The 14641-nt window shown below is 31.7% G+C and overlaps 1 protein-coding gene across 2 annotated transcripts in view; it reads right to left on the bottom strand.

Moving 5' to 3' along the window:
* Positions 1-14641, bottom strand: part of LOC143244302 (thioredoxin-related transmembrane protein 2 homolog) — a 56093-nt gene that overhangs the window by 37646 nt on the left and 3806 nt on the right. For both annotated transcript variants that reach the window (XM_076488709.1, XM_076488710.1), the window contains exons 2-3: positions 9953-10013; positions 960-1079 (exon numbers count right to left, since the gene is read on the bottom strand). In XM_076488709.1, coding sequence (XP_076344824.1) covers positions 960-1079; positions 9953-10013 — 181 coding nt within the window. The remainder of the gene's footprint in view (positions 1-959; positions 1080-9952; positions 10014-14641) is intronic.

Here is a 14641-nt window from a genome sequence, read left to right as displayed (position 1 = left end):
CAAATCAGGACAAAATGAGTCATGAAAAAGAGAAAAAAACGTTTGAGTTTGAGTGATGAACTGTTAGAGAAAGGAAAATGAATAAATCCTAATGAGAAACAATGAGGAAAAACAGTTTGTGGAATGAAGAACAAGCAATAAGAAAGGACACAGGTAAAAGATAAGAAAAAATACCTTAGAATGAAATACAGAAAGAGTGGGAGGTTAACATCATTACTTGAGTAGTAAAAGACTACCCAAAATCAACTTAACTTCATAGTCCAACAGTCCATTCTAATAGGTAAGAAATATCTTTCACTGATAAAATGAGAATAGGGGTTCAATAACTATGAGGTAATCCAATATAATTTGAACATGTAAACATCCCTAACAATAAACTAGTCTCTGGAAACCCTAATAGAAACAAGGCCTGAGTGTGTAACATTATCACTCACACAGGACTAAGTACAAATTGCCATCTTTTGAAAATTCAAGATAATAACTAATACTTTTTAAACAAAGGCTAATGAAAATAAAAAAAAAATATCAAAGTTTCATTTAGTTGAAATAAGATGAAATTTGAATACATCTGTGTCTTACAATGCCGAGGGAAAAAATGATGTTATCATAAATGCAAGTGCGTAGGGGAGATCATGCACATGAAAACTGTTACTTTCCTACTCCTGCAAGGCTTTTGTTACATGATGACATTTTTGTGCACCAGCACACCTCCCATTAAACACACAAATTTTGGCAGGAATTACCTCAAGGTTAGTAACATGCATATCTCATAGGTAGGTGTATACAGAAGACAGCATTTCTGTATATGGAGTTAAGTTGTCATTTAAGAAAGATTTGTGGTTATGTAGATAATACCAAAATTTAAATGGCATACCCCAAGCACAGCTTTTAGTTTTACACAATAACTAACAAAAAATAATGACAAAACACTAACTAAGAAAATTCAAATATTTACATACCCAAACATAAAACCACATAGAATATTCCTAGGCGAGGATCATGGTAGAAGAAGAGAACAATGTTTGCCAATTTTGTGTATGTGCAGACTGCTGACACATAAGGTATTAAACTAGTAGCACCTACAGGAAATAAAATATTAAATACACACATATTAATAGATAATACAGGGAGGTAAAAACCACTAATAATCAGGTGTTGACACCAGACTAGAATAATACGTGCACATTAACCTTTTCACAACAGTTTGGTATAATATACATGAATTCATATAAACATTTGAACACATTAAGTATTTACCCTATAACATTTGATAAAGTATATGGACCTTCACAAAATGTGGCACAATTTTAGTAAAGGTTACATGTTTTTAGTACATAAAAAACCAGATACTTTAATGAAATATTTTTCCTAAACATTTGGTTGTGAAAATATCAAGTCTGTCTGGTTCCTAGTCTGTGTGTAAAGTGATTTCATGTTATAATTAAAAACCTCTACTTCGTCCTAAAAATCTCAAATATTAATTTTGTAATTCCTAAAACCTCTTAAATACATTTCAAATGTTTATTTTAAGTTACAACCAATAAACATTTGGGGAAATAACTATTTCCTACACTCTATGTGGGGGTCTGTCAACTGATCAACCTCATAACCATAATACAAAATTAGGAAATAAACAAAAATTGTTTTTTCTGTGCTATAATAACTACACATTATAACCCAAAAGTACAAATGTTTAGTCTAAGTAGCTTAAGTCTCATAACATTATATATTTATAATTATATTGACCTTCCAGTCATGCCAAGCTAACATAACTTGCATTGGCATAGTGCATGTGCACTCAGATTACCGTATCCAATAGCATAAAACTGAACTGGTCTTGGCTGTGTTTTAGTGGGCTAGTATTTTGTATCAAACAGTAACATTTGAATTATTATACATTATATATGTATACAGATGTTATATTACTGATTAGAAATACATTATGAAACATTTTTTCTTAAAATATAGAACAATAAATAAGCAAACAATTATCTCTTCCAGCTACAACCTTTGAACCTGGTTGCTGCTGTACACCAGTTGCTAAGCCTTTTAAAACTTTGCATGTGGAGAATATCAAACAAACTTGTAGTTGAATAATCAAAAAATCATAAGTAACTACACTGATAACATAGAATTCCACTATAATTTATTAAGCACAGTAACTAAACTGTATTTAGGTCTAAAAAACATATGAAACTTCAAGTATACTAAACACAAAATCTACCATCTTAAAATCTTGGTTCGAAATAATTTGTTAGCCTTTTCACAGATTAAAATGACAGAGAAAACCACTAAGCTATTGTTTGGTTATTCACATGTCATATGTTGTACTAAAGAGTATATAAGGGATCATTTCTAAAAATGGAAAGAGGTGAACAGGACCTCTACGTTAGTTTCAGTATACAAGCCATATCTTGGAAAATAAAGATACAAGATTCTTACTTTACATTCTAACTTGTCAATAATGGTAATTTGAGTTCCTAATTTGTACGAAACTATAGACTTAGTATTTTGACATCACAACCATTCAGTTTTAACTAGTGCTGCATTCAACATACCATGCGACTCACTAAAATCTACATTGAGGTGGGTTCTTTTAATATTTACTTTTAAATTAGGAAATTAACACATGTACAACATGAAAGTTTGAATTATAATCTACAATTTTATTCCAAACTTATTGACATAAGTTCACAAAATAACAGCTCAATAAAATTTTGAATACAAGTCAACGAGCATGATGACATGATGACCAGTAGCAAAAAGGTTTAGTTTTCTAAGCTTAAAAAGTATACTACAAACTCTTCCCTTTTAAATTTTTTTCTACATCAACCAGTTTTCACCATTTCCTAATAAAACTTATTAAATATTGAGAAATTTCTTTAAAAATTACACATCATCAAATGTATTAAATAACAATGTGATTCAATACAATGCTTTCTATTAATTACTTTACAGACCAGTATTTTGATCTAAAAGGTAAAATTTAAGTTTTTAACTTTTTAAGCAGTGAAAGTAAACATAAAAATTGTAATCAGATTTTCAATATTTCAAAGTAATATTAATTGTAGTAGAACTTTAGACAAGGTAGACACAGTGAGCCTAAGAACTTTAATAGACACCAACTGCCTGTTAAATGAAGAGGGGTAAAAAGATAAAAACAAACAAAAACACAATTATGCTAACACCTCCAGATGAACTGGCCTTAGCTGAACATAACTACAAAACAGGCCATGTTGTAAACTGGGATCAACACAGAATTTTTAACAAAGCTCAACACTTGAAAGAAAAATGTGAAATAAGTTAGTTACAGCAGCAAACTCCACCAACCTGAACTCAACAAAAACAATGGGTTATACATCACTGATCTCTATTATCAAGACAGCTGGTATAAGTATTAAAACTTTAATTAAAAGAAAGTAAAGATCATTTTGACTTTCTTAGCCTGAAGATTATCTAAAGAGGTTGAAACCTTGTTCTGTACTTTATTTTAATTAAAATTTTAATATCCATACCAGTCGTTTTTAAAATACATTTTTACTTCAAGTGGGTTTCTCATCATCACAAATTACATTACTGATCTGTAGGCAACCACCCTCAGCAAACAACCAATGACATGAGGATATCACAGACCTGTTGAAAACACCTGTCAATCACCACACTCACACAACCTATACAGCTTTTATATTTACTACACAGCTGTACATATCATTATACAATGCTACACAAGTATCTACAATAACCTGAATAACTCAATGCAGAAACTGAAACACCATCCCCATTTGGTTCAACAAGCAGTTTCAGACTATTAGTTCTCACACCTGTTAGGTCAACTCTGCCTAAATCTTCACTGAAACAATATCCCAGGAAGCATTACAGATTGACCATCTTGAAAATATTCAACTTACAACCACTTTATACTCCTCATCAGACTGAGAGATATACAAATTCAAACTGCATTTGCAACTTAAGTTCCATCTTCTAACTCCCTTCCTTGATATCAGTAAATCTTTTATGACACTAAAACAATCCATCCAGACTATTCAGCTCTGGAGATGAAAACAAATATCCTTACAGAATAGTTTATCTTAAAACTCAACTTATAAACACACTGAACCAAGAAGATTTTAATCAAGTTCTTGGCATGACTAACCATAGTTTCAACTATGTTTAAGAAAAAAAAAATTAAGGAAAAGCATTTTAACAAATTGAACCAACTTATCTTGCAAAACAGAAAAAAAGATCAATATTCCTTAAGTTCCCAGTTCCAAAATCCTAACTCCCACAACACATTACCTACATTTATTCTGTCCATAAATGTTATAACTAACAAAGAAAATTGCTCAATATCTTCCAAAATCAGGTGGTAATGATCTCAGACTCACTCTACAGCAACACAAATCATTTATTTTAAGAATGAAAAAACAAATTTATACCAGTCCTCATTCTTAACATTTGAAGGTACAAAAAATTGGTTGTTAGTTTTATTTTATTCCCACTAGCAAGCTATAGACTGCTACCAAAATATTCTTCTCTCAGTTTAACTGTAAATGTGACAAATTAATGATTACACATTTAATTTTAATATATAATCTATTTGTATGTATAAATATTCTGCATAATGTTTCCCTACAAATATTCTTAAATATCAAAACACATTTCAATTACATGTAACAGTTAAGATTCTTGATTTGGACAAAAACTGGTATATCTAGGCTAAAAGATCTGGATAAAAACTCTTACTAATGACAGTCACTATATATATCATTGATACTTAAAAGCATTTTATTATTAATAATTACAGTTTGAATACTGAAGTCTGTCAATGTATTACAAACCAATAAGCTTAGCATTTGTGTTAATCATGTATAATACAAATAAAGAAGAATGCAGAAAAAAAAGTCAGTTGAAATTAATCTATTATATTACTTCCCCCAACGAGCAACCATTTAAGCACAGTGTTTATAACAAAGCTACCAGCAAACCTGTACTGCAGAGGTAAAATGAGAGTTTAGCCAGATGACACCTGTGCTAATGCTCTGGAAACCAAAGAAATGAGTTGAAGTTGTGGTCTTGCTATCCTGGTTTTATGCAACTAAGTCTGGTTATGCCATACAACTCAAATGGAAATTGCAAAAATGGAATAGCACTGGCAAATAAAACAATGTTGTTAATCATGATAGTAACTTTTATACTCAGAATATTGCAAATACTGCATGTATCACTGTTGTATTGATAAGTGATAGTTGGAATGACTAGAAACTCTAATTTCCACTAATTTACTATTTCCCATGAAGTAATCAATACTTATGTATGTAATGAGTCACTAGAGTTAATTGCCAAGCTTTGTTGATAGTACACATTTCAATTAGTCAAATATGGGATTAACAAAAAAATAATCAGAAAAATTAATTCTGAGTAATTAATCATTATTTAAATTAACTGATTAGTCTACATGACTAACAATGTAGTTGCTATAACTGCTGCTGACAGATAATTTATTAAGTTGTCCAGCTTTATATTCAAGTAACCAAAATACTGCCATTCTACTTTCTCATTACTACTTCTGATTAATTCAAAATTGTTCAGCTTAATCGATTAGTATCATAATTCCCAAAAATAAATGAACCAATTATTCCAACCAACCAAATATCATGTGAGAAAAGTTAATTAGTTAAATATAATCAGTTAATAAGACCAACTCCAAGTTGTATTAACAAAATTGCAACATTAACCACCAATTTGCTAGTTTTCTAGCATTTATAACAGAGACCTGCATGGATGAAAGAAGTAAATATAGGATCAACAGGTTTCATACTTTCATCTATGCTTTAAATCCTAAGGTGAATAATAATATTTTAACACAATAGTCAATCACAAGTAACTTTCTGCAATAAACAAAAAATTACAAGCAGCACAGTATAGCTCCCTGAAGTTTCCAATTTTTAACACTTAAGCCACAAAAACAGGAATGTCAAAACAGTACAACTGAACAATTCTAAAAGTAGTACAAATTTGTGCAGAAAAAAGAAAATGGTTTGAAATTTTATTTGGGAATAAGTTCCACTAAAAGTGGCTATTGAAAAAACATAGAAAAATGTTTAAAGTTGCTCAGTTGCCTGGCAGGAGAATGGAAAACCACAAAGAAAGGTAATTAAAATAAACACATTGTGAAAAATAGATTACTGTATGTTTCACTTATAAAAAAAAAATTCAAATAATAACATATACCAAAGTTTAAGCTTAACAAATATATTTTACACAAATTTCTCATTTTAGTTGTAATGATATTCTAACCATAGCTTAGTTTCAAACTAAGATTCATTACTTTTCAGTACGTTAGTTTTCATTGTTTTTACACATTCATTTTATCAATAACATACGTGCATTATTTTACATTTTTCACACCATTATGTTCACAGATTTGACTACAAAAAAAAACATTTCTGATAAATACATGGCAACAAAATTCATTCACACATACTTTTGAGTAATGCAACCTCTTCAGATGCAATTTTTTTTAATTAAAAAGGATTTTAGATAGTTTTTATTCATGAAAAGGCAGCAAGCTATCAGTCACTTTTGACCTCAATTACAATGGTATGATAGTTTACAAACATAAGGACCACAACCAAGCACCTTCAAAATGTAGACACATAACCAGTAATTTAATTAGTATATTGCATCAGCTGATTACCATAATAATTATATCATAAAATAAGGTACCCTTTAACACGTGTGTGATATGCAAGCTTATGATACACTGTCTATCTGCTTTAGTAATATAAAAACTTTAAAAAAATTTTAATGTTAATTTAAATGCTGTAATGGTGCAAAAATGTCCATAAAGTAATTAAAATTAATTTGTGTCTATACTCTTTGAGAGAATAGTGGAGCAACATATAGCCTGCGTTTTGAAAGGGCTTACATCATAACATCCTTTGCTGGTCAATTTAACATTAACTAAACAAAATCCAGGCTAATGTTGCGTGAGAACAAAAATCTCAAGGTGATGCTGTTAATTGAACAAAGAGTGAGTTGAATTTAGGGTTTTCATACTTAGTTCTTGTAGAAGGTCATGGAAAGAAGATCATACTTGAAAACTATCAGGTTTAATTCAACAGAAGTTGCTCTTGAATGTAAGTAAATCATCATAAGACTATTTGTTTGTTATAATAGAGAGTTTGTTAGCCTATTCACAGAAAGTCAAGTTATCAAATATAGAACAATCCCTTATTGCTTGACTGAATCTGGTATCATTAGAGAGATTAATTACCAGATACTTGTTGAGATATTAATATTACATGAAAATACCACCAGCAGATAGAAATAAGAAATTCTGAAACTGTTCCATCAGGATTTATTAATAATTTTCTGATACAGTAAAGTGCACACTAAGTCCTTGCTTGACCTTTCAAGTTTAAACGAAACTCTTCTCACCAAAACATTGTCATTTTCTGGGTATATAAATACTCTTGACCAAGAGACAGAGACTAATAGCAGAGGGAAAATGGTTGTATGAGTTAGACATTGAGCTTGGGATAAGTATTCTTTTAAATATATGGCTTTCACCAATGCTGTGAAGGCCCATGACATTAGACAGCCTGTAACTGTTGACTCAGAGAGACCTGCTCATATCTGATGTACACAGACAACTCAAGTGAACAGTACCCATGAGAATTGTTCATGCATAAAGGGAAGTGTGAATTACTGTGATTCACTAAAAGAGACTGGAAACTGATGAACCTGAGACTGCATGGTATGAAATCTTTACCAATCTCCTGGGCTACCTCCACTTAGAGAAAAGTTGCTATAGCTCTAATGAACAGAGGCTATACATGCTGCTAATAGATGATTTCTGTCAATCATAGTTGTCTCCCCAGCAGTAGAGGTAATAGGCACTCAGCATGTGTAAACTATGACTTATGGGGTGAGATATTTCATAAATTGAAAGGTTCTTTGTGACCATGTCAGCAGTTTGAAACATCTGGGATTATGCAGGGCTGTACAATGAGCCATCCTGAGTAACTTGTTACCCTTGACCTCAGAAAAACAATCCACTGGAATTTCAGTCTCTGTGCCTTCCACCCAGAGTTGAGAATATAAATGCTATTTTCTCTGCACATCATTTGGGATTATGAAAGGACAATGTGAATAAGGTAAACAAATCATGATCCTCAATATTCTAGGGGACAACAAGAGAGGGCCTGGTCTGGCTCCTAAAATGTTTCAGGCAGGTCTTTATGTAGAATAGATGTACTCAGAAACAGACTGAATACAGCAAGAATATGACTATCACATATTAACAGTAGTAGTACATAGATTTAAGATTTTTTTATAGTTTATGTCAATGTTGTTTTGTTGCAAAAGTATTTGTGTATCCAATTATATATCCATTTGAAAATTACAGAAATTGTTTCAATGAGAAGAATCAGATAACTTCAGATAAGGCAGATAACCTCACATGGTTTATAAAATGAAAGGATACCAGAGAAAAATGTAATAAAAGTTTAACACAGTGAGAAATTTACAATGTTTAGAAAACTTTTTACCTTGATAAATTTAATTTACCTAGACATACATATACAATAAGAAGCAAAGTCGCATGTCTAGAGATTTAGTAAAGCTTACTAAAATTACCTTGATGTTTGGTTCTTTAAATTATGTTTTTACTTTTTATTGATATACTATGGTTTTATTCAGTTACAATGCTTGTAAACATGCATTCTAAATTTTGTTTTCCAGACAAAATAATCATAAAATCAGAGAACTTTACTATTTAGTGAGTATGATTGCAAAATATTGTTATTTCTCAAATTTTTATTGACTATTTTTGTTAATCTTATTCAAACAATATACACCAACAAATCAGATTGTCCAACTGGCTAATTAATTATTTGCAATTTTCATGATGGTGTTTTAAATGAAAATATTATTACCCTTATTCAATGAGTAAAACATGTTTTAATTATTTAATTATCAATTTACTTGACTTACAGAAGATCAATTTGGGATTACTGCATATTTGAAACAAACAATGGCAATCTTGTAGTGGTATTTAACCAACATTAGTGATTCATCTGACAAGTAGCAAATGCTCATAAACTTGAATTTTTTTTTGACAAAAAAGGGTATTTGCAAATATGCAAATAGTTACCTTAAGAAAATAATACAAACACAAACAGAAAAAATATTACTTTAAAATAATGAAATACTTGAAAAAGTTAAGATGGTAAGCACATACCCTTTTCTTTTTACTGCTTGTACAGGTTGGAAGGGAATGATGTACATATATTAATCTATTCATAAATTCCTCTTACTGCTCAGCTCTATTCAACAGCATTGTTTGCTCCCACAAAACGAAAATTCACTTTCAATGCAGTGAAAAAGGCAATTTGGCATTCTGATCCATAAACTTTACAAAATTCAGTACAATATAAAATAAAAAGACCAACAAAAGTCAGAATATGTAACAGACAAAACTGTGATATAGTTTCATTTCAATAGCCCAGCATATCAAAGTATATCACTTTATGTGACCTAATTTTAAAATGATGTGGCATGTTTTAAATCCATGTTTTCTTTTGCACATAAATAATTCTAATTTAATACAAAGTTTCTCACCAAAACTTTATTAAATTAGCTATATTAATGAAGTCTCAAGTATAGAACAAACAAATCAACATTCTCTTCTGGTAACTATCATCTCATGTTTTTCTTATGTATCTGAAATCAATTACAGGTGCATATTTTTTTATTATGGCTGAGGTTTTTAAACTTTCAAGGATTAAGCAAGTTCTAGTTTTTAACATGCACACATCCATGTAGTTCAAACTACTGTTATATGTTATAAAATAAAATACCTTAGAGCAAATCATTACAGCATTCTTATCTGGCATTATGATTATTAGTATGACTTTCTAAAATACTGTCCTCAAAACTAGTCACTTACCATGCTTTCTGGTCCGAAACATAATAACTATTGCCAAAAAGGTCAAGATTTCTGACTCTCTCTAAAAGAAACAAAGGTATATTTCAATTCACTATCCATTCATTTTGTGCAGTATTTAATTTCATGATGGTTTAAATTAGAAAATGATATTAGATCATTATTCTGCACTACCTAAAAATTTATATGATAATTCAATTGTATCTATCTACACATTGATGATAACTTGATTTTTGAGCTACTTCAACATTTTGAAAAAATTTTGACTCAAAATTCTGTAAGACAACTATAAAACAAACAAAGAAAAAGTAATTAGGGGATTCAAAAATGGGGAATCAAGGTGTGGAGAGAAATTTAAAGTTTCATAAGTTTAAGCTGAAGTGAGTATTAACTTGCAAGTAACCATTCAAAACAAACCTCTACACCTAGAATTAGAGAATATTCATACCAAGTGTAATATACAGAACTATTTGTATTCATGGCAAAGCTACTAAGGCTATCTACTTCCACCTCTAATCTTGAAAACTGACTAGCCAGTCAGCATTACCCCACCAGTCACATTAACGAATAAATGACTTATCATCATTCTTAAAACATTCACAGAAGTGTTTTGTGATATTGCATTGATTTAAACCAAATACACCACCTTCAAAATCCAGAGCTCTTAACACAGGGTCTAACTATGTCTTGCATAAGAAAGTCAAAGAAGTAACTTGTTAAACTGTACTGGAACTTTATCCAAGTAATTAAATTTATAAAGGATCATTCAGAATAGGGAAGTAAATCTAGATTTTTGAAAAGAAACTTTCACACAACAACCCTAAAGTAGAAGATCAAGAAGATATCACACTTGACTGCATAGATTTACGTGATAGCTAGCAAAGATCTACAACTAGTCAATTAAAAAAAAAAAGTCTACTTTTACGTGCTGGAGAAAAAAAAAAACTTTTGGGTTTCTCAAGATTGGCTGCATAGATTCAACTGAAAACTGTCATCAAAATAAGTTTCATAACAGTCTTTTCCCATGAATTTACTAATGTACATGTACAGGTGCAAGTATGAAGCTCTCTTTAGGACCGCTGACAACTTACTGTCGACTCACTGGTTCTTAAAATTGCTAATGTATAGAAACTTTAGAGGGGATCCTGCAAGCAGCCACTAAGCCAAAACAAACTATGGCAGAGCTCACAAAGTAATCTGATTTAAAACCATCCATACAAATGGTAATCAAATAATGGCTCAATAGATGTTTGACAAAAAAAAGACTACTTCGAATTGAGAGTAGCTGCCTTCCTCATATGACTCAAAGAAAGGTTATAAGTGGGGATGGTAATTGAATGCGACCAAGATTGAAATCTTATTAAACACAAAAGAGAAAGAAAGTGAACAGATGGATCACAGAAAAGACTGAACCCCTTTTCTGTCTGACTGACTTGGGTAAGAAAAATTGGTCTGAGAGACAATGAGAAAGTTGTCTGTAGACAAACAATGCAAATCACTCTGTCTTGTGATGACCATAGGTCAACAGCCACAAAATTAAGCCTGCAAGTAAAGAAAATACACAGTGAATAACTGTCACCTCATAATTAGGGGTGAAGATAGAACATAATGTAACCTTAAGATACCAAGTAAGTAACTTGCATGATCATTTGGAACTAAGCACCCCAAATGACTTCCAAAACCTAGAGAGTACTGAGGACTAAAAAAAAATGTAGTCAATAAGGCAATCTTATAAATGTGACTATGGAAGAAGCAAAAAACCTTTGTCAAAGAGCCAAGTTAAAAGAAAAAAAAAGAGTTATGGCTGGCATACTGAATGAAATGGTTCTATCTTCTCTCAGTACACCATTGCTAATATGCAAGTCATTACCATTGATAAATGTGTCTTTTGTACCAAACTAAAAACTGAGCCAGATACACAGTAACCTTAAAATATTAAACCTTGATGCCATGAAAATGACAAAATAATCTCTATGCCAGAAGCCTGAGGTTCTGGATAGCTGGGTATACCACATCAAATCACAACCGACTTCACAGAGAGAGCCTAAAAAGTAGTAGAAGTGTTAGACACACCAAAATGGATCGCATAAGCAGAAACCCATATGTAGCAACCAATCTGATGTCATCAACAGGACTTGACAGTTAGTTGAAATTAATGATATTTAGCAATGTGGGTAACATATGAAGCAGAGAGAAGGCTTGGAGGTGTAATCCTATGCTATCTGACAGAATGCATGAACTGTCCAAACATGAAGAAAAGTTACTGTAAACCAAATTGACAGTAGATGGATGATCCTATGAGGAGCTAACTAAATAATTAAAACAGCAGAATGAGAACTAATCCAAAAGATCCTTGTCATACAACATGTATTCTGTCAGGAGAATCTGTTTAGACTTCCTACTAGGGCATTCCATGGAACATGGTAAGCTAGCAGGGTGATAAGACAGGAAAGGTCCTAAGAAAGGATGTCCAAATATCAGAATCAAGGATCTCTAAACCATGTGCCTCCTTAACCATATGATCACTACCTACTAACACTATGTATGTATGCAACTCTCATGAATGTTATTTATAAAAATGGAATTAGTTGATGAAAGTGTTTTAAATTTTTCTTGCACCATCCTAAGATTATGCAATTTAGAAAAATAAGACATTTGATTTTTATTTTTTAACTATTTATAATAAAATGATCATTATTTAATGTAGTTATATAAACAAGCATTCAATCAGAACAGTCTCACAGGCAATGTGATTTTCATCGAGCTTAAAAATACTGTTCATTATTGTATAGTTTTCAAATTTCATGTACATCCCAAATGAATATTAAATGTTTTTTAAAGTAAATGTTTATATTTTATTTTGCATTTTTTCTATTATATCATTAACTGAGTATTATCATCAATGTACAGTGCAATGAAATGATTACTTGCTGTTTTAAGTCTTTCCTTTCAAGATAAAGGAATAAGCTTAGATAATATAAAAGTTTATAACATACTTGTTAGTGGTAATTTCATTAAAATACATTCGCATTAAAGTGGTTTAATTAAAATTTGAATGTAACTTAGTAAACATGTACAGAAGGCAGTTTAAAAATGATTACCATGACATAGGGTTTAAGAGAAACACAAAACACCACCATGAAATTGCCAGAGTAAAGGCCTGATGAGAACCTCTTAATAAGCCCACACAATGAGATATTGCTTGTTGAAGAGCAAGAAGGACAAAAACATTGTATAGGTAATCCTCTTTGTCTGTGTATAGATCCCAGAATTCCTGACTTTGATATGTGCACTCCATCCCTGAAGTAAGGTCTTCATAAAGAAAGAGAACTCTGGATGAGGTGACAGTAGAGGAACCTACATTGTAGTACTGTCCTGATTTAACAACCCTTCAAGATCAAAGAATGATCCAGACGAACAAAACTGGAGAAAACAGTAAATGGATGTTGATCTCCTGGTAGCATAAAGACCAATAAAAGAGTAGCTTGTGTTCTCATCCCAAATGCTTGAAGAAAAAGAACTATTCGTGTTATGGGAAGAGAAGCGAATAAGGATGTGGCATCCTATTCTATAGCAATGAACAGAATGTGAGTCAGCTGAGCCCAACTGAGGGACAAGATAAAAAAAAATAATCTTGACTGTTGGCATATTGAATTGGAGATGGGATAGATGTTTCAGACCTGAAAGGGAAGCCTGCTATGGATGATTCTGAAAGTACTATAAGGATGTGATGTTTGGACAACTGATAAGATGGTGCCAACATTAACCAGTTGTTTGTGGATAGTGTGTGCACAGTACAACAGAATTTAAGTAATGAGAAAAAAATTTCATACAATACAGCATAACCCATGTAAAGCCAAAGCAAGTCTAAAGATAAAAACCAAGAACTGCAGTATCTGACACTTTCACATAACAAATGCCACATGATTGTGACAAAACTCCACTTCTATAGCCAAGTGCAGTTAGGAGATGACTGCAACCAACTTGGACATTTATAATCCTTGTAAGTAACCAACACAGATTGAGAAATGAGTAATTTATGATTTTTGAAGAATCTAGGCACTTAATATACACAGGAAAGATCAATGACTGAACATAAATCTCCTGTTTCCATAGGTCCAACAACTGAAAGAAATAACTCTAAAGAACTAGCATGACTCTCAGATCAATCAAACACAGATTACCTTAGAACTATGTTCTAAGTCCCAGTGAACTGCATGAGGTTGAAACTTTACAGGTTGGGTGTATAATAATTGTAAAGATGTGAATAAATGACTAATTGTGACACAAGGACCTGCAGTACTTCTGGATGCATGGGTAATATCACCATAAACCAAAACTACTTGAAAATGAGCCCTCATAACCTCTGATGCTATATAATAATCACCCAAGACACTGGAAATCAACAGAGCAGCAGAAACCTTGGATATACAAAGAATCTTTTCCAGGTATCAATGTACCAAGGGGCTAATGTTGGGGTTGACACCCACAAATAGGAGAGGAATTATGACCCCATGTAGGAGCTGATAGAATTCAAGACTCCAATGACAACAGAGAAGAATGTAGAAGCCAAAAGGTGACCCAACATGCATGTTACTTATGCAGTCAGCTCATCATCAAGGATCCTAAAAGTCTTACAAGAGTGAGGTGAAAGGAAAACAAAATGTTGAATTTCAGTTATAAGTCCGTAGA

The sequence above is a fragment of the Tachypleus tridentatus genome, chromosome 2 (assembly GCF_004210375.1).
Source record: "Tachypleus tridentatus isolate NWPU-2018 chromosome 2, ASM421037v1, whole genome shotgun sequence".
Classification (NCBI taxonomy): domain Eukaryota; kingdom Metazoa; phylum Arthropoda; class Merostomata; order Xiphosura; family Limulidae; genus Tachypleus; species Tachypleus tridentatus.
This window is presented reverse-complemented; position numbering and strand designations above follow the sequence as displayed.